Here is a 25,461-nt window from a genome sequence, read left to right as displayed (position 1 = left end):
TCAAATGCAACAATCGTAACCCTTGTCAATTTGGCTAATAATCTCTCTCTCAGATGTAGATATACTATTCAAATCAGATGTTATTTGTCACATGCGATGAATACAACAGGTGTAGAAGACCTTACAGTGAAATGCTTACTTACTTAACCCACAATGCAGTTTTAAGAAAAGTACAAAAATATAAATAAATTAACAAATAATTAAAGAGCAGCAGTAAAATAATAACGAGGCTATTTACAGGGGGTGCTGGTACAGAGTGAAGGTGCGGGGGGACTGGTTAGTTGCGGTAATTGAGGTAATATGTACATGTAGGTAGAGTTATTAAAGTGACTATGCATAGAAAATAACAGAGAGTAGCAGCAGCGTAAAGGGGGGGTGGGGCAGGCAATGCAAATAGTCTGGGTAGCCATTTGATTAGATGTTCAGGAGTTTTATGGCTTGGGGGTAGAAGCTGTTTAGAAGCCTCTTGGACCTAGACTTGGCGCTCCGGTACCGCTTGCCATGCGGTTGCAGAGAGAACAGTGTATGACATGGGTGGCTGGAGTCTTTGACAACTTTTAGGGCCTTCCTCTGACACCACCTGGTATAGAGGTCCTGGAAGGCAAAAAGCTTGGCCCCAGTGATGTGCTGCAACCCGTCAGGATGGTGCAGCTGTAGAACCTTTTGAGGATCTGAGGACCCATGCCAAATCTTTTCAGTCTCCTGAGGGGGAATAGGTTTTGTCGTGCTCTCTTCGCAACTGTCTTGGTGTGCTTGGACCATGTTAGTTTTAGTGATGTGGAAGCCAAGAAACTTGAAGCTCTCAACCTGCTCCACTACAGCCCCTTCGATGAGAATGGGGGTGTGCTCGGTCCTCCTTTTCCTGTAGTCCACAATCATTTCCTTTGTCTTGATCACATTGAGGGAGAGGTTGTTGTCCTTGCACCACACGGTCAGGTCTCTGACCTCCTCCCTATAGGCTGTCTCGTCGTTGTCGGTGATCAGGCCTACCACTGTTGTGTCATCGGCAAACTTAATGATGGTATTAGAGTCATGCCTGGCTGTGCAGGGAGTACAGGAGGGGACTGAGCACGCACCCCTGAGGGGCCCCCGTGTTGAGGATCAGCGTGGCGGATGTGTCAACATACAAGTGTAAGTAAAAATTAATGCAAGTAAGTTCGAAATTGTGCTACTAATGCACATGATGGCACAAACACGTCTCGTAAAAAGAAAATGTGTTTTTGTTAGTCATCTTTTGGAAATTGTAGAAATGAAAAAAATCCTTCAGAAGTTCCAGCTAGGCAGGCTGACCTTAGTTAGATAATTAATTTGCTAGCAATCATACAGTAGGGATATCTTAATAATTATATATTTAATATAAATAGACATGCACTCTTAATTGACTGTAGCGCATATAAAGCACCCACAAGCTACCGATGGCTGAAAACACAACGCGAGACGAACGAGTGACGAATATCCAGCCAAGGGTGGTCCATTTAAATATCATTCCTTCCTCCCTCGCTATACTCGTCATGATACGACATCAGAAGTGTCCACTTAATTTGTGGGCTGAGGGGATAGGGTGTCGTTTAAGTGTTTGCACCGCAGACAGGGTCCTGAGTTTTTAGGGCACTATGGTGCATAGAGAGACTGGTTAACTACAATTCTACTGATACCTTAAGGTGTTTGACTTGACATTCTGACACCAACAGGTCTGATAAGAGAGCAGTAAATACAGTTTACCATCCTGAGATGGCATGCCTCACACAAACTCAGTCCACCTCCTGGTTAGTAATAGCATAGAGAATTATGTGGACCTAAACTTAACAAACAGGGCTGATGTGATGCCAAACAGTTTCAGAGCCGAGGTTGACTAACCACATCCATTTTATCCAGAGCAATAAGGGATAAATGCCTTACAGATGTTTTTTTACCTATTCAGTTTGGGGATTTGAACCAGCAACCTTTCGGTTACTAGCCCAATGCGCTTAACTGCTAAGCTACCGAGTGCCCCATGAAACAGGTGGTGTCATATCTACACATAGGCCCTTCTCAATCGACTGGCATGAAAATACATTCTCAATGTAAAGCAATTTATATTAATATTAACACAAGCTCAGAGATAATAGATCTTTCATAAACAATTCACACATTCAAGCGTTCATGGTCATAGCTCATCTGTATGTATTGAATATACCTGGAAAAAATACAGGCATACTTTCAAAAGCCCCCACAAAAAGTATCAATGATCCCATGATAGTAAGGTCTATAGAGACCAGACACTCAGTGGCATTTCTAACAGAGTATAACAGATACTGAACGTGTGACTCACATGGAGCAGAGACCAGAGGTGACCACGCCCTATTGAGTCTTTTCACCTTGGGGAGAATAACAAAACTGTCTCTGAATGTAAACAAAGTGAAATCAAACCATAGTTGACTTTTCTACTGGATTGACTGACATACTCGGGACTTGTGGACAGTGGGGTCAGAAAGAGAAATAGGGGCACTACAGAGGAACTATAGAGAAGATGGAAGCCATTTCCACATAACATGGATTAGCAGTCCTGTTTGGCAACATATCCAAATACACACCCAGACAATTAGTTTGTACAGTGTTCAAACATGTCTGAAGTACATAATGTGTGAAAACATGCTCAGTGGTTCCCGTTTCTTCACTGCTTGAGCTCAGCTGGGATCAAGTCAGAGATGTGTAAATGTGCATGGCTGAGGTTCAGAGAAGTGCCATGACCAATACTAGCCATACAATTATGTTTAGGGGTAACAATGTTTACATATACTTAATATAAATGCCTACATGCAACAATTTCTACGATTTTAGTGAGTTACAGTTCATAAAGAAATCAGTCAAATTAAATAAATAAATTGTGTTTATCTATGGATTTCACATGACTGGGAATACAGATATGCATCTGTTGGTCACAGATACCTTAAAAGAAATGGACCTCAGGATCTCGTCATGGTAGTTCAGTGCATTCAAATTGCCATCGATAAAATGCAATTGTGTTTGAAGCTTGTCTGCCCATACCATAACTCCACTGCCACCATGGGCAACTCTGTTCAAAATGTTGACATCAGCAAACCACTCACACCCATGAAGCTATACACAAGGTCTGTGGTTGTGAGGCCGGTTGGACGTACTGCCAAATTCTCTAAAATGGTGGCTTACGGAAGAGAAATTAACATTCAATTCTCTGGCAACAGCCCTGGTGGACATTCCTGTAGTCAGCATACCAATTGTATGCTCCCTCAACTTGAGACATTGTGTTGTGTTGTGACAAAATTGTATATTTGCTACATGAGGTTTATTTGATTAAATAGAAGTTTCGTAATATTTAGCTTGTGTACTGATACAGGACACTCGACATCCTGGCAACTTTGAAAAGATTAGAGTTGTCGAGATGCCTATGCATATTCACGTGGCTAGTAGCTCTCCACTGAATACAGGCAGCTAACACCCCTCAAATATTCCAACAAGATGTATCCACCAATCCAAAGAGGAATAGGCAGGCGCTTGACAGCCCTCCATACTGCTCTGGACAACAAATCCCTATTGCTAGGGTGGCGACAGACAGCATTAAATACAGTTTACTTTGGAAGTTTACACACTTAGGTTGGAGTCAATAAAACTCATTTTCAACCACTCCACAATTTTTTATTATAGTTTTGGAAAGTTGGGTAGGACATCTACTTTGTGTATGTCATTTTTCCAACAATTATTGAGTATGTCACTATCACAATTCATGGGTTAGAAGTTTACATACACCAAGTTGACTGTGCCTTAAACTGTTTGGAAAATTCCAGAAAATTGTCATGGCTTTAGAAGCTTCTGATTGACTCAAATTATATTAATTAGCCTATTGGAGGTGTACCTGTTGATGTTTTTCCAGGCCTAACTTCAAACCCAGTGCCTCTTTGCGTGACATCATGGGAAAAAAAAAAAAAAAAAAACCAATAGAAATCACCCTAATCCTAAAAAAATAAACTGAAGACCTCCACAAGGCTGGCTCATCCTTGGGAGCAATTGCCAAACACCTGAAGGTACCACGTTAATCTGTGCAAACAATAGTATGCAAGTAAAAAAACCATGGGACCACGCAACCGTCATACCGCTCAGGAAGGAGACACGTTCTTTCTCCTAGAGATGAAAGTACTTGTGTGAAGAGTGCAAATCTATCCCAGAACAGCGAAGGACCTTGTGAAGATGGAGGAAACAGGTACAAAAGTATCTAGTGACAACCTGAAAGACCACTCAGCAAGGAAGAAGCCACTGCTCCAAAACCACCATAAATTTGACTACGGTTTGCAACTGCACATGGGGACAAAGACTGGCAATATGTTCTCTAGTCTGATGAAACAAAAAAAATAAAACCGTTTGGCCATCGTTACGTTTGGAGGAAAAGGGGGACACTTGCAAGCCGAAGAACACCATCCCAACCGTGAAGCACGGGGGTGGCAGCATCATGTTGTGAGGGTGCTTTGCTGCAGGAGGGACTGGTGCACGTCACAAAATAGATGACATCATGAAGGAAAATATATTGACGCAACAGTCAGGAAGTTAAATCTTGGTCGCAAATGGACAATGACCCCAAGCATAAAGCTTGGGGTCATAAAATAAAGTGGCGATCCTAACGGACCTAAGACGGAATTTTTACTAGGATTAAAATGTCAGGAATTGTGAATAACTTATATGCATTTGGCTAAGGTGTCTAAACACCACACACCTCTAATCTGACTCTGCACAGTAATTTTCCATTGAGACACCTTACAAAAAGTAGTACCTGGCTCAAATGCTAAATCTCTTGGCTGAAGAAGAAACACAATTGACAAATATTTAAAAAAAACAAGATACATTTTAAAATCCACACTTTATTAAAAAAAATCAAAAACACAAAGTTCATATGAAACCGTACAACCTGCCGGTTCTGTTCTACCTGATACTAAAATTGCACCTACCTGGTGCCCCAGATCTAAATAAGTCCCTGACTAGTGTGGAACATTTTATTATTGAAGTGGAACTGGCGTTTATGTCCAGAGTCAAGTTTGCGGGATCTACAGCATTCAAACATCTTCATTTAAATCAAAAGGTTACACGGTTAAAGCAACAGCTCATAAATAAAAATGCTGGGAAGTAGTAATAGTGCTAAATAGATTTGACCAATCCTTTCCAAAACGGCATCCCTCAAGTAACAATATTAAACACAATTGCAAACAGAATGTTATATAAAAGGCACTATACAAGGTGTTAATATTTCAGCGTAGAACCAGCTCTGTGGTTAATTTTTGTCTACATGGCCTCCATCTCTCTGGGCTGAAAGACACAAACAAAACATCAGGCATCATCAGGGGGCAATTGTTTTTTTTCCAACAGGTTAGTACGGTTTTGATGATCGTAAACTAGTAATGATAGAGAGGGTTGCATTAATAAAACCATGACCACTTTACACATTTCAAGCGTTTAAAAATCAATGAGAACTATTGGACCACTCACCTCTGCTTTGCTGTACCCCCGCTCTCGCCTCCTCGCAAGGTAGAGGACCAGCAGTCCGGCGGCCACGGCCAGGATGACCACCACGATGACGGCGATAACTCCCCCGGTCAGCCTCTTCATGGTGAAGGTGGGGCCCTCCTCGTCTACATAGTACACCAAGATATCCTCCATCTCCAGCTTCTGACCGTCCACACTGGGTTCAAACTTAGCCTGGTCCTTGAACAGTGGCAGCACCTTAACCTGGGAATAGTCACAGGTTAATCTGGGTTTTGACAAAGTTTATTTTAACTGGGAAGTCCCATTGAGGTCAGAAGGCATCTTTCCAACCTTGATCTTTGTTACTTTAGTGAAAGCCCAAAGCAAAGAGAGGTCATGGCTTACGTCTTTCTCCATGTAGTAAGCCATACGAGACAGGTCGGCCTTGCGGTCTCCCTTCTCCTTCTTGACATCGACAACGATCAGGCGAGCCTCAGGGTCGTACTCCACCTCCTTCACAAAGGTCTTGTCAAAGCTGTAACGGTTCTGGATGGCAGTTGCTATGGCACTGCATTAGGACAAAAGTTCAGTTATTCCACGCAGCAACAATTTCCAAGTGCTGTAATATTAATTCTAGAAAAATAGACAACTACTTACGCCTGCAACTTGGCAGCATCCACAGCGTTGTTCACTGGCTTGTGCTTGAGCTCCAGGCGAACCCAACTAGGAGAAAGGGACAGGGGGTAGATTAGATTTAAATACCTGGTACAATGGCTTAGGCTTCAGAATTGAGATGAAGCCTATCACTCTTTGGCATCTCTACCCTTCATCTCAACTTACTCATCCTGCATGTATGGTTCACATGTGTAGCATAGGCTGTACGGCAAGGCCAAAAACACATCTCGCATGAATGATGCAAACCCTTTATTCTAAAATCATGAGAAGTTACAATACACGATAGGCACTTACTAGGTCTCCACCAACTTCTCACACCGAAGGCTCTCGTCTCCCTTGTCGGTTCTGCGCACGCCAGCACTGTTGACACACCAACACTCCTTAGTGTTATTGCACTGCTTGGCCCGGAAAGCACCAGTGGTCTCACAGTCTGGGTCGTAGATGCCATCGTTGTCCACAAAGGCGGTCTTGTCTGGCTTTCCTCCGGTACGAGTGGACAGGCCTTTCCTAGCACGGTACATCTCTGCCTTCATCAGGAAGCATTTGGGGACCACTGACAGGAGAGGGATAATAAATATTGAAAATAGCACCATCCAGGGAGTGACACTTTTCTACCCATGAACACAGACTGTTGTTGCAGTATTCGAAACAGGAAGTATATAAAAATGTCCAATGCAGTCATTGCAATATCAAATAATTTATGGCTAACAAGTGTGTTCAATTAAATGGTCAAAATAAATAAATAGCTTCTTAGGAAAGAGCAATTTCTCAAGAATATAGCTACAACGGTCTGGGAGTGGTGAAAACTGAAAAGTCTTTCTTGGCAGAGGTCTTGAAAGCAGGAATCGTTTGACGACGGTGGGGGGGGGGGGGGTTGTCAAATGGTGGAAAGTTTAAGCCGCACACTGGCTCGAGGTCAGAGGTCAAATTAAAGTGAAAAAGGGTAAATGATCAGAGGTGGCGGGTGTGGTTAAGTTCAGAGCCCAAGGCTTGCACTGATAAAGATTAGTGACAGTAGGAGTGACGTTTTGAGAAAGTGGACACCTGCCTTTAAACTGATCCACATGTGGTTTCAGGGTAGCTGAAAATGAGTTGGTGCTGTGAATTCTGAATGTAACCTGAAGTGGTCTTGTGAAAGTTGCTTGTGTTTCTGCCGGTCAGAGGGAATGGTTACTGCAGTTGACAGGATTGATTACTGGAGCAGCCATAAAATGTAAAAGTGGACCAACTGAAGGGGAATATTCCCAGTGTTTGTGATGCTCGTCGTTTGGTGCGATGCAGACTGGGTGGCGTGAGCAGTGAAACGGAAGTCTGTTGGATCTTTTGAGTGTTGATGTTGAGTTATTGCCCGACAAAGTGATGCAAGGATATTTCAGTTATCCCATACAAGCTTTTGTGCCAAATCCATTACGTTGTTACAGGTGTCAAGGGGGAGGGATCCGGAGAGGATTTGTGAGTAAATCTGTGCCAGTACAGAAGGATACGCTTCAGTAAGATTTGCTTTTTAGCATTCAAAGCAATGGTTATCAACTGGTAGCAGCTGCAGAGAAGTATTTGGGTGTACGAGATTTGAGGTGAAATCTAAATTTGTCACGTGCCGAATACAACAGCTGTAGTAGACCTTAGTGAAATGCTTACAAGCCCTTAACCAACAATGCAGTTAAGAAAATACCCCCACCCCCCAAAAAAAGATAAGAACAAATAAAGAGCAGCAGTAAACAATAGCGGGCTATATACAGGGGGTACCGGTGTCAAGGTAATACGTACATGTAGGTAGAGTTAGTGACTGCATATGCAAATAGGTCAGAAGATTTAGTGTGTGTGTTGGTGGCCCATCCTTCCAGGCCATTGGCCTGAGCTGGACCAGACAGGTTTAAAATAGTGGAATAGGGTGGTGGGTTATTAACGTGTAGGGTCAGATGGCAGGGTATCCCCCTTTTCACCAAACAAAGTATAAAATAGTAATAACCTAGTAGGTGGTGGTAATGCAACATGTATTGGTTGCCAGCCACAGTGAAACAGCAAAGAGGTTTGGAACTCATTGGTCAATTAATAACAAAATGTACTGCCCGGCAGGCCAAAACAGGCTGAATTATCAGGCCATCTTGTCAAACGTCTCTTACAAGGGCATTGTCATTTTAACCGAGAGAAAAATCATGACTGCACCTTTAAAAAGTTCAAAATATTAGATGAGCGTGGCCTGTTATTGATGAGGTACTTACAGTTAGAGCAGTTCAGGTTCTGCATTTCACCAGTTCCCACCATAACGCCACACTGACAAGGGGTGCCATCACATGTAGCCCACTTGAAACTCTCACATGTGCCTGTGGAAGACAAATTAAACCCGTCAAGTCTACATGAGGCTAACCGGTGAAGTAATTGACATGTCTGCTAGAAAAATAGCCATTATATGCTAGAACGAAGTGACAAATGAATCCCCCTGGAGGGTGTAATTAAGCCTACAGGTAGAGAACTCGAACCGGTTACACAACAGACCGCTCTTTGCGCACCGAAACTGATGGTTTGAGTGTAACTAAAATTCATACAATTACGTCATTGTAATATTTAAGCAAACGGTGTTATACCGAAAAGCTTGATTAGACCTGGCTGTCTATATGTAGGCAGTTAAGAGCAGAGGGCAATACAATTACCCACGCAAATTATACGTTTTAGCCAACGGCCTCCAACTTTTGAAAGTTGGCTAGAGGTCAGGGCTACCGTAAACATTACTATATGTATTTGTTAGAAAACAAAATGATTAGAATACATTTTCCTTGTTAAAAATACCTATTTTAAAAAGCAACTTACATTGAGCTGATGCACCCACTGCGAAAGTCGCAAGAAGAAGTGCAATCCAAATCTTCATAGTTGAATTTGAGAAAAACCGAGAAAAAAAATGGAGTAAACACCTGAACGACACAAGCGTACTCTCTTCCTCACAGCTACCGCTCGTTCAACCAGTTTACACACTCCAATGATTCCTAGTTCACCAAACGAGCAACGGTATGTCTGCTACACCTGTTTAAACGCTTTCTGGAACAACGTTGTAACGTCTATTGCTATATGATGCTGTAGTTAAGAATCGCTTGATTTATAAGAAAGGTCAGTCTCATGACGTCAGCTAATTTACATAATGGGAAAGGGGTGTATGGTGTATTACCTGGCTCACCTTCTTTTCCCGTCTTGACCATATTAGGAATCAATCAAATCAATCTCTCTCTCTCTCTCTCCTCTCTCTCTCTCTCTCCTCTCTCTCTCTCTCTCTCTCTCTCTCTCTCTCTCTCTCTCTCTCTCTCTCTCTCTCTCTCCTCTCTCTCTCTCTCTCTCTCTCTCTCTCTCTCTCTCTCTCTCTCTCTCTCTCTCTCTCTCTCTCTCTCTCTCTCTCTCTCTCTCTCTCTCTCTCTCTCTCTCTCTCTCTCTCTCTCTCTCTCTCTCTCTCTCTCTCTCTCTCTCTCTCTCTCTCTCTCTCTCTCTCTCTCTCTCTCTCTCTCTCTCTCTCTCTCTCTCTCTCTCTCTCTCTCTCTCTCTCTCTCTCTCTCTCTGTGTGTGAGAGAGAGAGAACGAGAGAGAGAACGAGAGAGAACAACATGAGTCAAGGGGGAGGTCTGTGCCAGTACAGAGGGACATGCCAACAAGTGTTATATGTTTCAGTAATATCGGCATTTTAGCATTCATAGCAATGGTTAGCAACTACCACAGGGATGGAATGTAAGTCGCAAAAAAATAGGTTTTTGTGCAGAATATATGTATATATATATATATATATAATCAAACTAATAGCAATGAAAAATAAGATGAGGTAATTAGAATATCTAGGCTTTATTGGTAAACTGTTTTGAGAAAATAATCAAGATTTGTAAAAAAAGCATACATTTATTTCCCCTACAATGCTCATCCCCTGCTGTTCTCTTCTACACATACCTTGCAAAATACCAGTTGTACAATAAGTTTTCAAACTACAGGCTTCATTGTTGATGTATATCATTAGATTCAGTATCATTTAAACAGCCCAGGTAAAGTTTTCACACAAAACTGAACCAAAGCTTGAAACAACACTGATCAGTTTTGCTGATGTTACTGACCCAGTCTCCACGGTGATGACTAATTTGTCTATGAGTCACATTTCTCAGATGCATCAGTAAATGCAGTGTGGAAAATTATTTACTGATCCACCAGTGAAAAATGTATTTCGACATTAAATAGAAATATATTGTACAACTATTGTACAGCATGAATAATCATGATATTTTTCTGAAATACGATAATATCAAAGCTTTTTATTTTTACTCTATTCAAGTGATTGTTCCACCTGGGAATGGAACTGATAAACCAGACAGGTAATTTCCCTTTAAATGGCCTTATAACACAGTAGACTTACTTTATTACTTTATTACTTTATAACCGAGCATATATTATCTACCTGTAGCCTTTATCTCACCACACAGCTGATTAGCAGGTCTACGAGTGAAGCACCTGCAATGTATCCACAAAGCATCTCAGAGTAGGAGTGCTGATCTACGATCTGTCCTGATCTTATTCATTATGATCTAAAAGGCAAAAACTGATCCTAAATCAGCACTCCTACTCCTACTATTTGGACTCCTGGGGCCGTATTCACAAAGCGTCTCAGATTAGGAGGACTGATCTCAGATCCGTTTTGCCTGTAGACCTTAATGAATAAGAAGAGAGACCTGGTAGCCTAGTGGTTATAGAGTTGGGCCAGTAACTGAAAGGTTGCTAGATTGAATCCCCGAGCTGACAATGTAAAAAGCTGTCCTTCTGCCCCTGAACAAGGCAGTTAACCCACTGTTCCTAGGCTGTCATTGTAAATAAGAATTTGTTCTTAACTGACTTGCCTAGTTAAATAAAGGTTAAAAAATATATACTCTGAGATGCTTTGTGAATGTGGGCCCTGATTCCTAGAGGCACATTCTGTATAGTTTATGCAAAGGCCTTCCTCTGAGAAAACAATAAGTAATCATGATAAATGTAGAATGAAACCCAAATGTAAAATGCCCACATCATATAATTGTGAACTATTCTCAGTAGAATAACACTGTAAAACTCTAACACTTCGTTACAGATGAACCTATCCCGACCAGTGTTCCTTGTCTATTTGACTCTATCCCTTTACAGTGAGGAGGACAATTAATGCCTCAGGGGACTTGTCCAGTTATTGTGAGAGGAATGATACATAATGAAAAATATGGGTGTTCCCCTTCTCAGCGGTTTAAGATGTCAGAGGGCTCTCAGGTATGTTAGAACTCCTATTGTTTTGGGTCCCTCTGGGAGACAAGAGACAGGAGTGGAGGAACTGGCACACAGCCTGGGTAAGGAAGGAGAGAGGACACGGTCACATCCATCTCAGAGAGACGGAGAGACACACACCTTACAGCCGAGAGAAGTCTGCACTCTCAGCCCCAATGAAAGCCTCATAGACTCTGAGAATATAGAACAATATGCGGTGAGTTAATCTCTGCTATGATACCTGTAAATGTCTGATGTCCTTTTTGAGTCATATACATATATTTTTATGCAAGTTGTTTGGTGCACTCTGACTTTTAGACACACAAGGGTTCTAAAGGATACATTTTGGAAAGGTCCTAATTGGTCGTTTCATACTTATTTTCTGTGATTTAGAAACATTTTTGATGGTCATTTTAATAACGTATTGCCAAATTCTTCATGTGCTCCGGTGTCCGTGACACTGAGCAGGAAACCCAACATAAAGACATTGTCTGATGACACACTTTTCCCTAGCAAGGTGGACGGAACATTTCAAAGGCAATCCTTACATCGATTGATTTAATAACATGGTCTATGATGGCTGTGATGTTAGGGTTGTTCTGATGTAATGTACTTGCGATTGTATCTTGCTATATATTTTTCATCTTTTACTTTAAGGTCTCAGGGCACCACTGAAAAGGAGAACCTGGTCTCCCCTGATTAAATCAAAGTAAATGCACATCATTGGTCCTTGACCATATAGTCTTCTAGATGTTTTAACAATCTATACCCGTTCTTTGGTACTCAGTAAACGTATCCGTAACTGAAGGCAATGGTAAATGCATGTCTCGTTCACCTTCATTTGCCAAGTTGTGATATAGATCATTTGGGTTTCAACATTGAAACTGGAATGTTGTATTAGAGCAATTACAGTCTAATAGATTTCAACTTGAACCATTTCTGAACCTGAAAACAAATAGCCTACACTTCATGGCCCAGTAACTTACCCATAGAGTACAGTGATACTGCACCTAATGTTGAAATGTAGGGGTTTGGTAAGAGGAAAACATGACCTTTTAGTTCACTGTAACTGCATACCTTTACTGTGTAGAATAAGGTCCTCTGGGACTTACAGTAGACTGTATTTTTATGTAAAACAACTCACCACCACCCAGGTTTATACGTATGGAGCTCTGTCACCACAGGCCTCCACACGGACACACACTAATTGAACCTGGCCTAGAGGGAGTCTTAGCATTTAGCTTGTAACCCAATCAGAAAACAGGGATTATTCTTGTCAGTTTCCTCTATTCAGTGGATATTGTTAGGGGACTTGTATTTCCAACCCCTCTGGACTTAGACGTCTCACCTATTTGGAGGCTCAACAATACAGTCAAGGACATTCTTTGCACAAACAATAATGGATTCCAGTTCAGTGTCCTTTTTTTTCCTTCTAAGGTTGTTCATTTTGTGGACTAATCAAAGAAACAGCAGTTAATGCCAAATGATTAGTAAAAACATACAGTAGCAGTCAAAAGTTTGGACACACCTACTCATTGTCACGCTCGTCGGAAAGGACGGACCAAGGCGCAGCGTGAGTTGAGTTCCACATCTTTTATTACTGTGAAACTTAAACAAACTACTACAACTGTGACCGCCATAGTGCACAAAACACTAACACAAACAATATTCCACAATGCAGGTGTGAACAGGGACTCCTTAAGTATGATCCCCAATTAGAGACAACGATAATCAGCTGTCTCTAATTGGGAACCATACTCAAACCCAAACATAGAAATATAATTGACTAGAACACCCTTAGTCATGCCCTGACCTACAACACCATATAGAACCAAGGGCTCTCTATGGTCAGGGCGTCACTCATTCAAGGGTTTTTCTTAATTTTTACTATTTTCTAAATTTTAGAATAATAGTGAAGACATCAAAACTATGAAATAACACTTATGGAATCATGTAGTAACCAAAAAAGTGTGGCTACTTTTGTCACGGCCGTCCTCCTCTTCATCCGAAGAGGAGAGACGAGATGGATCTGAGGACCAATACGCGGCGTGGTAAGTGTCCATGGCAAATCTTTAATCAAGAAAAACTGAACACTATACAAACGAGTAACAAAAACAATAAACCAAATACGACCGTGACGCTACAAAATGAGACCTGTGCTGAAACAAGCCATCAACATAGACAATCACCCACAAACAAACAGTGCAACCCAGGCTACCTAAGTATGATTCTCAATCAGAGACAACTAATGACACCTGCCTCTGATTGAGAACCATACTAGGCCGAAAACATAGAAATGCCCCAAAACATAGAAAAACAAACATAGACTGCCCACCCAACTCACGCCCTGACCATACTAAATAAATACAAAACAACGGAAATAAAGGTCAGAACGTGACAGTACCCCCCCCCCAAAGGTGCGGACTCCGGCCGCAAAACCTTGACCTATAGGGGAGGGTCTGGGTGGGCGTCTGTCCGCGGTGGCGGCTCTGGCACGGGACGCGGACCCCACCTCATCATTGTCTTAGTCCGCCTTATTGTCCGCCTCCGTGGCTTTCTCAGCATGACCACCCCTCTCAATGACCCCACTGGACAGAGGGGCAGCTCGGGACAGAGGGACAGCTGCTCGGGACAGAGAGACAGCTGCTCGGGACAGAGAGACAGCTGCTCGGGACAGAGAGACAGCTGCTCGGGACAGAGAGACAGCTGCTCGGGACAGAGAGACAGCTGCTCGGGACAGAGAGACAGCTGCTCGGGACAGAGAGACAGCTGCTCGGGACAGAGGACAGCTGCTCGGACAGAGAGACAGCTGCTCTGGGCAGAGGGGCTCCGGCAGCGGCGCCGGACAGGCGGGAGGCTCCGGCAGCGGCGCCGGACAGGCGGGAGGCTCCGGCAGAGGCGCCGGACAGGCGGGAGGCTCCGGCAGAGGCGCCGGACAGGTGGGAGGCTCCGGCAGAGGCGCCGGACAGGCGGGAGGCTCCGGCAGAGGCGCCGGACAGGCGGGAGGCTCCGGCAGAGGCGCCGGACAGGCGGGAGGCTCCGGCAGAGGCGCCGGACAGGCGGGAGGCTCCGGCAGAGGCGCCGGACAGGCGGGAGGCTCCGGCAGAGGCGCCGGACAGGCGGGAGGCTCCGGCAGAGGCGCCGGACAGGCGGGAGGCTCCGGCAGAGGCGCCGGACAGGCGGGAGGCTCCGGCAGAGGCGCCGGACAGGCGGGAGGCTCCGGCAGCGGCGCCGGACAGGCGGGAGACTCCGGCAGCGGCGCCGGACAGGCGGAGACTCCGGCAGCGGCGCCGGACAGGCGGGAGACTCCGGCAGCGGCGCCGGACAGGCGGGAGACTCCGGCAGCGGCGCCGGACAGGCGGGAGACTCCGGCAGCGGCGCCGGACAGGCGGGAGACTCCGGCAGCGGCGCCGGACAGGCGGGAGACTCCGGCAGCGGCGCCGGACAGGCGGGAGACTCCGGCAGCGGCGCCGGACAGGCGGGAGACTCCGGCAGCGGCGCCGGACAGGCGGGAGACTCCGGCAGCGGCGCCGGACAGGCGGAGACTCCGGCAGCGGCGCCGGACAGGCGGGAGACTCCGGCAGCGGCGCCGGACAGGCGGGAGACTCCGGCAGCGGCGCCGGACAGGCGGGAGACTCCGGCAGCGGCGCCGGACAGGCGGGAGACTCCCGGCAGCGGCGCCGGACAGGCGGGAGACTCCGGCAGCGGCGCCGGACAGGCGGGACCACCTGCAGGGAGGAGACAGAGAGACAGCCTGGTGCGTGGGGCTGCCACAGGTACCACCAGCTGGGGAGCCCTTCAGGAGGCTTGGGGTTAGGAGGAGGCACCTGAAGGACCGGGCTGTGGGGGAGCACTGGAGCTCTGGTGCGCAACCTTGGCACCACCTCCCCAGGCTGGATAACCACTCTAGCCCGGACCGTCCCAGAGTGCAGGCACAGGTTGAACCGGGCTGTGGGTAAGCACGGGAGATCTAGTGCTTACTACACGCACCTCTCCCTTCGGCTCCATTCCCACATTCGCCCGGCACGAGCGGAGCGCAGGCAGAGGACGCACTGCACCCTCCCAGCGCCCCGGAGACACAGCACGCAGAGCCGGCGCAGGATACCCTGGACCAAAACTGCGTACCGGCGACCAGACCCGCTGAGCAGGCACCATACGCCCTGGCTCGATGCCCGCACTCGCATGACACTCTCGGGGGGCTGTCCTATAGCGCACCGGGCTATGGACACGTACTGGCGACACCGTGCGCTTAAACCGCATAACACGGTGCCTGCCCAGTATCGCGCTGCTTATAATAAGCACGAGGGGTGAGCGCAGGTCTGCTACCTGGCTTAGCTCCACCCCTCGTGTGCCCCCCCCCCCAAAAAAAATTGGGGCTGTCTCTCGTACCTGTCGCACTGCCGTGCTGCCTCCTCATATCGCCGCCGCTCAGCTTTCGCTGCCTCCAGCTCTGCTTTGGGGCGGCGATATTCCCCAGCCTGTGCCCAGGGTCCCTCTCCGTTCAGTATCTCCTCCCAAGTCCAGGAGTCCTGTGATACCGGCCGCTGTTGTTGTTGCTGCTGCTGCTGCTGTCGTCGCTGTTTTCTACCACGCCGCTTGGTCCTTGGTTGGTGGGTGATTCTGTCACGGCCGTCCTCCTCTTCATCCGAAGAGGAGAGACGAGATGGATCTGAGGACCAATACGCGGCGTGGTAAGTGTCCATGGCAAATCTTTAATCAAGAAAAACTGAACACTATACAAACGAGTAACAAAAACAATAAACCAAATACGACCGTGACGCTACAAAATGAGACCTGTGCTGAAACAAGCCATCAACATAGACAATCACCCACAAACAAACAGTGCAACCCAGGCCTACCTAAGTATGATTCTCAATCAGAGACAACTAATGACACCTGCCTCTGATTGAGAACCATACTAGGCCGAAAACATAGAAATGCCCCAAAACATAGAAAAACAAACATAGACTGCCCACCCAACTCACGCCCTGACCATACTAAATAAATACAAAACAACGGAAATAAAGGTCAGAAACGTGACAACTTTGAAGAATCGAAAATATAAAATAGCTGTTGATTTGTTTAACACTTTTTTGGTTACTACATGATTACATATGTGTTATTTCATAGTTTGATGTCTTCACTGTTATTCTACAATGTAGAAAATAGTAAAAAATAAAGAAAAACCCTGGAATGATTAGGATTGTCCAAACTTTTGACTGGTACTGTATACTCAAAATCACGTTTTATCACCAGATAATATCAAATACTTTTTTGGAATATGTCTGACAAAATTATGTATATTTCCAACCCAATTATGAATAGCAGCAACCTCTATAATTTTGTTTCGTTTACTCCCTGTTTTATCCCATCAATGTTGAATAATATTCCGGTTATAATTGGATAATAATATCAGTACCTTTTCACTGATCTCTTGTAGTGGGATGATTCTTGTCTCAAAAATAATGTTAAGGTCATAGTAGACCCTGCACCATTGTTTGGAGTGGAAGAGGGTTACGCAAACAAACAAAAAGGATCCCACAAATTTAACAAATTCCCTACCACCATTAAGCAGAACAAGGAATTGACCTACTTTCCCCAGAGTTGAGCTCTATGATAAAAAAAAACAGCGACTCATACAAATGCAAGGGATGAAGGTTAATGCACTGACAAATAACAGGACTTCCAGACCCTCCAAATCAGTCTCAAGGCAGTGTCAAATACATTTGCAAACTTCTATGTTATGCATTTCAATGTCACCATTTTCACTGTACTCTGTTTCTTGCAGGTTGCCACTGCTAAGACTGGTGTGTCTTTGTGCAGTGCTGGGATACTGCTCTGTGGGTGAGTCTGTCCACAATCTGGTTGCATGTCATCTTGACTGTAGTCATCTCTCTCTTTATCAATGACATTTTGTTTCGGTGTAGTATAGTATATGAGTTCTAAATAAAGTCATTGCATAAATACGTTTGTCTCTATTCTAACAAGTGCTTCTTTCTCCTCCTTCTCCCTTTCTCTCTAGTTGCCGATCTGAGTGACTGTGAAGCGGTGGGAAGTAAATGCCACACCCATGCCGAGTGCCTCAAGGCTAAAGGCAATAGCTTTGTATGTGTGTGTCGGTTTGGCTACCATGGAGACGGACTACTGTGTGTGGACATTGACGAGTGTGTTACCGGCCTCCACGGCTGCCACCCAAAGGCCCGTTGCTTCAACACACTGGGCAGCTACAGCTGTGTGTGTCTGGATGGCTACTTCGGCGACGGAGTCCAATGTGAGGATGTCAACGAATGCCAGACGAAGAACGGCGGCTGCCACGCCGGTGCCCTCTGTACGAATAGAGAAGGCGGGCGAGAATGCAAGTGCAGGGAGGCTTCAATGGCAATGGGTTTCAGTGCACGGACATTGACGAATGCACAAACGGTGGCATCTGCCATTGGAATGCCACCTGTATTAACAACCCTGGCTCCTATGTGTGCACCTGTAACTCAGGCTATAAGGGCAATGGAACTACCTGTGTCTGGATTTAGATGAGTGTTCAGAGACTCCCGGTGTATGCTCGGCCTCCTTTGGCTACAAAGGCTGTAAGAACCTGCCGGGATCGTACCAATGCACCTGTAGTGTTGGTTACCAGAGCAATGGGCAAACCTGTGAGGACATTGATGAGTGTGCTGGTAACATCTGTAGTTTCTATGCTGACTGTGTCAACACGCTGGGCTCGTACCGCTGCGCCTGCTTCGATGGATTCATTGGGAATGGGCTGGCATGTAGGGACATCAATGAGTGTAATGGGGAGAATACATGTGACCCCAACGCTGCCTGTGTCAATGTGCTGGGCAGCTATGACTGCTCCTGCCGCACCGGGATATCTAGGGGATGGAAGGAAGTGCACCGACATCGACGAGTGCGCCACCCTTAATATCTGCCCTGCTTCGGCCGCGTGCGTCAACACCAGGGGGTCGTTCTACTGCGACTGCGGCACGGGCTACACCTTTAACGACTCCAAGTGTATGGACCTGGATGAGTGTAGCATCGGGCGCTGTAGCCCCTTCTCCACCTGTGCCAACTTCCCGGGCTCCTTCACCTGTGAGTGCAGGGCAGGGTACAGGGGCAACGGCATCACCTGCGAGGACTTGGACGAGTGCTCCTTGGCACAGCAGTGCCACTCCAATGCCCTCTGCACCAACCTTGCGGGCACGTTCAACTGCCAATGCCAGGTAGGCTACTCCGGGGATGGGGCGATCCAGTGTGTGGACGTGAACGAGTGTCTGGTGGAAAACGGAGGCTGCCAGAACAAAGCCACCTGCGTCAATAGTAAAGGTTCCTTCTCCTGTCTGTGTCCGCCTGGGTTCAACCTGGTCAACCGCACCACATGCCAGGACATAGACGAGTGCCAGGCCATGGAGAAGCCATGCCACCTCAATGAACGCTGCTCAAACACTGAGGGGGCGTATGAGTGCCCCTGCCGGGTGGGCTTTGCCCGCCCCACAGCGACCAAGGCCTGCACGGATATCGACGAGTGCAAAGTCAACAACCCCTGCCACGTCAACGCCACATGTTTGAACACAGTGGGCTCCCATACCTGTACCTGTAAGCACGGATTCATAGGCAACGGCTCCAGGTGTGAGGATGTGAACGAGTGTGCTGAAGAAGGCACATGCCACTCACGGGCACTGTGTGCCAACATACCCGGGATTTCTCCTGCTCCTGCCAGCAGGGCTTCTTTGGGGATGGCTTCCGGTGCCAGGATGTGGATGAGTGTGTCCTTTCCAACGCCGCCACCTGTCCCCCCATCTCAAAGTGTGTCAACTCCCCCGGAGCCTACGTCTGCTCCTGTAGGAATGGCACAGTGGCCTATAATGACACCTGTGTGGCCCCCAGTCCCCGGTGTGCCCCTGCCTGCCACCGTCATGGGCTCTGCCACCGCTCGCCCGCTGGCTTCCAGTGTGTGTGTGACCTAGGCTTTGAGGGGGATGGACTCGCCTGTTCGGATATAGATGAGTGTCAGAAGAATGTGTGCCCTCAGAATGAGACAAAGTGTGTGAATATCCCAGGCTCTTTTTACTGTCTCTGCAAAGTGGGCTACAGACAGAACGGGACAAACTGCGTTGGTAAGAGGATTTGATTTAGTCACAATATACTACTACTGCAAAATCCTATGTGTTTTCTTCAAAATCTGGTGTTACAAATGATTTAGAATATGTTGTACTATAAAATTGTAAGATGTTAATCAGGTAATATTCTCTCTCTCTCTCTCTCTCTCCCTCCCTCCCTCCTTCCCTCCCTCCCTCCCTCCCCTCAGATGTGGATGAGTGTGTGTCTGGAGACAAGGAGTGCAGTGAGTTTGCCCAGTGTGTGAACACAGTAGGGAGTCACCTCTGTTTCTGTCTCAGTGGCTTCACTGGCAATGGGAAGAACTGTTCTGGTAAGCACACATTTCTCTTAGAATTTCTATCATCAGTTTACATCACATAACTCTGTTAAGACTGTTCATGTATATCGTACCTGCTCTACTTTTGTGTGGATTCTCTTGTGAGCTTTCTTTTAGCAACTTGTGGGGCTGTTTTCCTGACACTGTCCCATTTTGGATGAATTATAGACATTGATGAGTGCCAAAACCAAAATGGAGATGCCACCCCATTGCCAGCTGCTCAAACACTGCCGGATCACACAACTGTATCTGCCCGTCTGGCACCGAGGGCACTGGCATTGAGTGTCAGGATGTTGACGAGTGTGCCGACAACTCCACCAAGCCCCACAACTGCAGTCGCCTGGCCCAATGCAACAACACGGACGGCTCCTACCTCTGTCTGTGCCAGGAGGGGTACCAGGGGACGGGTTCGTCTGTGAGGACGTGGACGAGTGTCTCTCACCCTCCACCTGTGGGAGGAACTTGACATGCCACAACACCCCCGGGGGGTACAACTGCACCTGCATTCTGGGGACTAGCCTACGAAGCAGGCACGTGTGTGAGCGTGGAGAACTGCCTGAACGCCAGCCGGGCGTGCCACCCCCACGCAGCGTGCCACCCCACCAAGGGCTCCTTCTACTGCCACTGCCAGGTGGTTTCCATGGCAACGGGGTGGCCTGCTGGGATGTGGATGAGTGTAGCCAATCGGGGCGGGAGTACTGCCCGGAGTTCTCCTACTGCTTCAACACAGAAGGCTCCTATACGTGTGACTGTTGGGATGGTTACCAGGACAATGGGACACACTGCATGGATGTGGATGAGTGTGAGGCGGGAACTACACCTGTCCTGACAACAGCACCTGTACCAACACAGAGGGCAGCTACCGCTGCCGCTGTGATCTGGGCTTCCTGGCTAGTAACAACTCTCAGTGTCTGGATCTTGACGAGTGTGTCTTGGGGCTGGCGCGATGCCCGGATAGCTCAGATTGCCAGAACACACCCGGCTCCTTTGTCTGTAACTGCTGGGACGGTTACCAGGGCAATGGCACAGGCTGCCAGGATATCGACGAATGCCTGGACAACTCCACCTGTCTTGAGAACAGCACCTGCGTCAACACCTATGGCAGCTTCCTGTGTCCCTGTAACGTAGGATTCCTCAGTATAAATGATCGGTGTGAGGATATCGAGGACTGTTCGGACCACGACCTCGGGCCGCTTTGTATCAACGGAACATGCATGAACACCATTGGTTCATTCTTCTGCTTATGCTACGTGGGCTTCTGGAGCAACGATACTGAGTGTGTGGATGTGGATGAGTGTTCTGAGGTGTATTCCAACTCCTCTACCTCGGTCTCTGTCTGCCAGCCCTTCTCCACCTGTATAAACCTCCCTGGCTCCTATCAGTGTCCCTGTAATAGTGGCTTCCTCCTGAACGGCACAGATTGCCAGGATGTAGACGAGTGTAACGACCCGGAGGGCGCCCCCTGCCCTGATCACTCCGTGTGCAAAAACACTATTGGCTCCCTCCTTTGTCCCTGTCTGGACGGGTATGAGCCAGGGGCACAAGGCAATGACACGGTGTGCGGGGATATTGACGAGTGCCTCTTTAATACCACATGTCGCGTTGACCAGGTGTGCACTAACTTGCCCGGGACGTACCACTGTGACTGTCCCGGGGGGTACCATGAGGATGTGGGAGCGTGTGTGGATACGGATGAATGTGGGAATAGTAAGGGTGCCGAGGTGTGTCACCCCTCGGCGCGCTGTTGGAACACTCCAGGCTCCTACACATGCCTCTGCTCCCAGGGCTACACGGGCAACGGCACCTGGTGCGAGGACGTGGATGAGTGCTCCGTCCTGACGACGCCCTGTCACAAACGCGCCCTCTGCTACAACACGCCCGGGTCATTCCTGTGTGTGTGCCACCCAGGACTCCTGGGCATCGGGGCCCTGTGTGTGGACCTGGACGAGTGCCAACAGAACAATGGAGGATGCCACTCTGCTGCCACCTGTTCTAACTCTGTGGGGGGGTTCCAATGCCACTGTGTCAGTGGCTGGGATACCAGGGGGGAGAGAGGGGGGCATGGGGACAGAGGGTGTGTTGACCAGGACGAGTGTGTGTCGCCCTCGGCATGCCCCGCCCACACGTCCTGTAGAAACTACCCAGGGTCCTTCAACTGCTCCTGTGCCTCTAACAACACTGTTTGTATTGAGCTGGCTAAGGGTGGGCTACTCCTTCATGAAGCTACGCTGCAAGTTAACTTTGCTCTGTGTTCTGTGGTTAGGGAATGAATGTCTCTGCATGTACACTACCGTTCAAAAGTTTGGGGTCACTTAGAAATGTCTTTTTTTTTTAAGAAAAGCTAATTTTTCGTCCATTAAAATAAAATAAATTGATCAGAAATACAGTGTAACATTGTCAATGTTGTAAATGACTACTGTAGCTGGAACAGCTGATTTTTAATGGAATATCTACATAGGCGTACATAGGCCCATTATCAGCAACCATCACTCCAAATGTATCATTTTATAAGGCTAATTGATCATTAGAAAACCCTTTTGCAATTATGTTAGCACAGCAGAAAACTGTTGTCCTGATTAAAGAAGCAATAAAACTGTCCTTCTTTAGACTAGTTGAGTATCTGGAGCATCAGCATTTGTGGGTTTGATTACAGGCTCAAAATGGCCAGAAACTTTATTTTGAAACTCGTATTCTTGTTCTTGTATTCTTGTTCTGAGAAATGAAAGCTATTCCATGCCAGAAATTGCCAAGAAACTGATGATCTGGTACTACCTTCACAGAACAGCGCAAACTGGCTCTAACCAGAATAGAAAGAAGAGTGGGAGGCCCCGGTGCACAACTGAGCAAGAGGACAAGCACATTAGAGTGTCTAGTTTGAGAAACAGACGCCTCACAAGTCCTCAACTGGCAGCTTCATTAAATAGTACTCGCAAAACACCAGTCTCAACGTCAACAGTGAAGAGGCAACTCCGGGATGCTGGCCTTCTAGGCAGAGTTGCAAAGAAAATCTCAGACTGGCCAATAAAAATAAAATATTAAGATGGGCAAAAGAACACAGACACTGGACAGAGGAACTCTGCCTAGAAGGCCAGCATCCCGGAGTCGCCTCTTCACTGTATTTCTGATCAATTTTATGTTATTTTAAAACAAGAACATTTCTAAGTGACCTCAAACTTTTGAACGGTAGTGTATGCTGAACACATACTAAATGTGTCGAGTGTACACTTGAAGTAGTTGAAGTGCTAAATAGTGTAAAGAGCTTGTTTACTTCTTCGAATATTCTTGCAGCATATATAGTAATTGCCATTTTGCTGCATATTTTCTATGTGTGAAAAGTGTATAAAAATGTCACAATTACAATGATGTAATTCACAGAGAGTGATTTGTACCCGTTTGGTGATGAGGTGGGAGATATAGGAGTGTGGTTGGACACAAAAGATGGGAACTCTCCTTACATCACACCACCTATGGGTTTCCCCTTCATAGGCAAGTTGTACGATCGGGTCTATGTAAGTATCCACATCTTTACTCACAACTCTGAGACTGGCAACCCTGAACTGAAGACAGCAAGATAAATGATTAGTACTATTTTTTAATTCTACAGTGTTTTATTCGATGCAGATGCAAGAAGATGTACATCAGTGTATTTTTTTCTCTGAAATGGCCTTTGCTGTGAAACTCAATCTGCAATATTAAAACTGATCTACCCCCCCACCCCCACCCCCCCACACACCAAAAAAACAACAACAAACAAAACACTATATGTGCAAAACTACAACACATACATTCACCAAAATAAAATAATCACCTTTGACGGAACTAAGGATAAGCAATACTCAAAGAAGCCAAAGGATTGGTTCTACAGTACCGTATAAAGCCAGACTGGGAAAGACGTATTCTACCACAATTTTGAAATGTATTATTATGACAACAAAGATGTGCACCATTACAGTGACAATCTGCTTGGCCAAGTCAGTACCAATATTTTGATCGATAATGCTTTCTCATTGGTCAAATTATCTTTCCAAATGTTATAGTAAAGGACAAATCAGAATAGTTTTGACTAGAATGCATGTTTCATAAGACATACTGTAGGTTTGGCAATTAATATATATATATATATATATATATATATATATATATAATAAATAAATCATTCTCTCTCTGGTTTAGTTCTCAGATAATGGACTCATTCAGTTCCAGTCTATCAGTCAGAACGAGCAGTTCCTGCTTCCTGTCCCTTTCCCTACGGGTTTCCGTGGCAACGAGGGCCTGGCAATGCTGGCCGTGTTCTGGGACGATGCTGACCTCACCCTCGGGGAGGGGAAGCTGTTCTATCAGGTGAGATTTCAAGGGTTAGGGGTGAGTTTGGGTCAGAGTGGAGTCAAAGTGGGGATGACAGTCATTGGACTAATCTCATCTAATCTGAATGATGTCTCTCTCTCATAGGAATACCACAAGCTGAATATGTCAGATAGATATTCCCAAATTGTCTTCAGCCGTACAGCGGACGATGTGACGCGGTTTGAGGAACGGAACGACAAACCTGCGTTCACCCCAGCCTGGATTTTAAAGATCACTTGGGATCATGTGATGGCTGTCTCCTATCAGAAAATCAACTACTCTGAGGTATTGGTTCAATGTCCATGTCCCAATCAGGTCCATCTCCAATAGAGGCATTTCCTGTAGGTGTCTATTGGCGCTAAACATAATTGTACGTCTAGCAGGAAAGTGGGTTATTGGATGCTACAGGGTGTGGTAGTGTATGCCCAGATGTCTGTCCTAGATTAGCATCCATTGTTGCTCAAGTGTTAGCTGGGAGAATGTAACCTACCTGATTCATCAGTCCTCACATATCACTTCTCTCCCTGTCTTTTTGTTCTTGTGGTGCCACCTTGTGGCCTGTTCCAGGCTAACACCTTCCAGTGCATCCTGACTACGGACGGGGAGCGCTCCTTTGCCCTCTTACGCTTTGGGGAGATGTACTGGGGTCCTGGCCAGAGGATCCACCATGACGCCCTCACAGGCTACACCGACGGTGGAGCCCACTTTTTCAACGAGACCACGGATCCAACAAATCTGTTTGGCCCAGGGGGGCGGTATAGACCTCAGGAGGTGAAGGGGAACACAGGTCAGCTGGGTCAGCTGGTGTATGACCTGACAGGGCCCACAGAGCGCGAACAGGACCCAAAGATGAGGTGCCAGGTGTGGGCCCTAAAAGAGCCCGAGCCGAAGGAGTGGGCCAAGGGGGTGTCCTCGTGCCCCTGTACCCGCGCCCAAGCACTGGAGGACTTGGCCTTCGGGCCTGAGACCCTGCCCCCCAACCAGCAGGATCGGGTACGGGTGACGGAGCTACGGGGGCTGCGCTGGGGGGGCAGTGGGGGTCACGTATTCCAGTCCATCCTGTCCAATCGGCACGGCTCAGGGAAGAGATGTGTGTATGACCCACAAGGTCCCCTGTTGGCTGGATACAGTGAGCGCTACTTCTCTGGAGCCACTGCACAGAAACACATAGGTACCGTCTCAGTTACGTCATATAGTGAAAGCTCAACCTGCCATTCGGGATGCTGTTCAAATCAATAACGGCATTCATCGAAGTGATCACCAGTTGCATGTCTTTTAAAGCAGCAAACTCATCCCTATGG

General features: G+C 46.7%; 2 protein-coding genes across 2 annotated transcripts in view; one reads left to right on the top strand and one right to left on the bottom strand.

The window, feature by feature from the left end:
- Positions 1-4,851: 4,851 nt before the first annotated feature.
- Positions 4,852-9,206, bottom strand: LOC110527082 (tumor-associated calcium signal transducer 2). The gene is made up of 7 exons (XM_021608241.3): positions 8,950-9,206; positions 8,364-8,465; positions 6,436-6,694; positions 6,124-6,189; positions 5,872-6,034; positions 5,491-5,730; positions 4,852-5,310 (listed from the first exon to the last, which is right to left on the bottom strand). The coding sequence occupies exons 1-7, from the start codon at positions 9,005-9,007 to the stop codon at positions 5,287-5,289; spliced, it is 912 nt and encodes a 303-aa protein (XP_021463916.1). The 5' UTR covers positions 9,008-9,206; the 3' UTR covers positions 4,852-5,286.
- Positions 9,207-11,600: 2,394 nt separating this feature from the next.
- Positions 11,601-25,461, top strand: part of si:ch73-105b23.6 (uncharacterized) — a 28,338-nt gene continuing 14,477 nt past the window's right edge. The window contains 18 exon segments of the mRNA XM_036982882.2: positions 11,601-11,605; positions 17,177-17,232; positions 17,411-17,752; positions 17,755-17,889; positions 17,892-18,244; positions 18,246-19,077; positions 19,080-19,496; positions 19,688-19,810; positions 19,985-20,011; positions 20,014-20,211; positions 20,214-20,332; positions 20,334-20,445; positions 20,448-20,618; positions 20,621-22,018; positions 23,192-23,325; positions 23,990-24,157; positions 24,266-24,445; positions 24,728-25,331. Of these exon segments, the coding sequence (XP_036838777.2) occupies positions 11,601-11,605; positions 17,177-17,232; positions 17,411-17,752; positions 17,755-17,889; positions 17,892-18,244; positions 18,246-19,077; positions 19,080-19,496; positions 19,688-19,810; positions 19,985-20,011; positions 20,014-20,211; positions 20,214-20,332; positions 20,334-20,445; positions 20,448-20,618; positions 20,621-22,018; positions 23,192-23,325; positions 23,990-24,157; positions 24,266-24,445; positions 24,728-25,331 (5,374 nt within the window).

This window comes from Oncorhynchus mykiss, chromosome 1, assembly GCF_057628025.1.
Source record: "Oncorhynchus mykiss isolate SJ-2025 chromosome 1, ASM5762802v1, whole genome shotgun sequence".
Classification (NCBI taxonomy): Eukaryota; Metazoa; Chordata; class Actinopteri; order Salmoniformes; family Salmonidae; genus Oncorhynchus; species Oncorhynchus mykiss.
The sequence above is the reverse complement of the archived record's forward strand: the minus strand, read 5'-3'. Positions and strand labels throughout refer to the sequence as shown.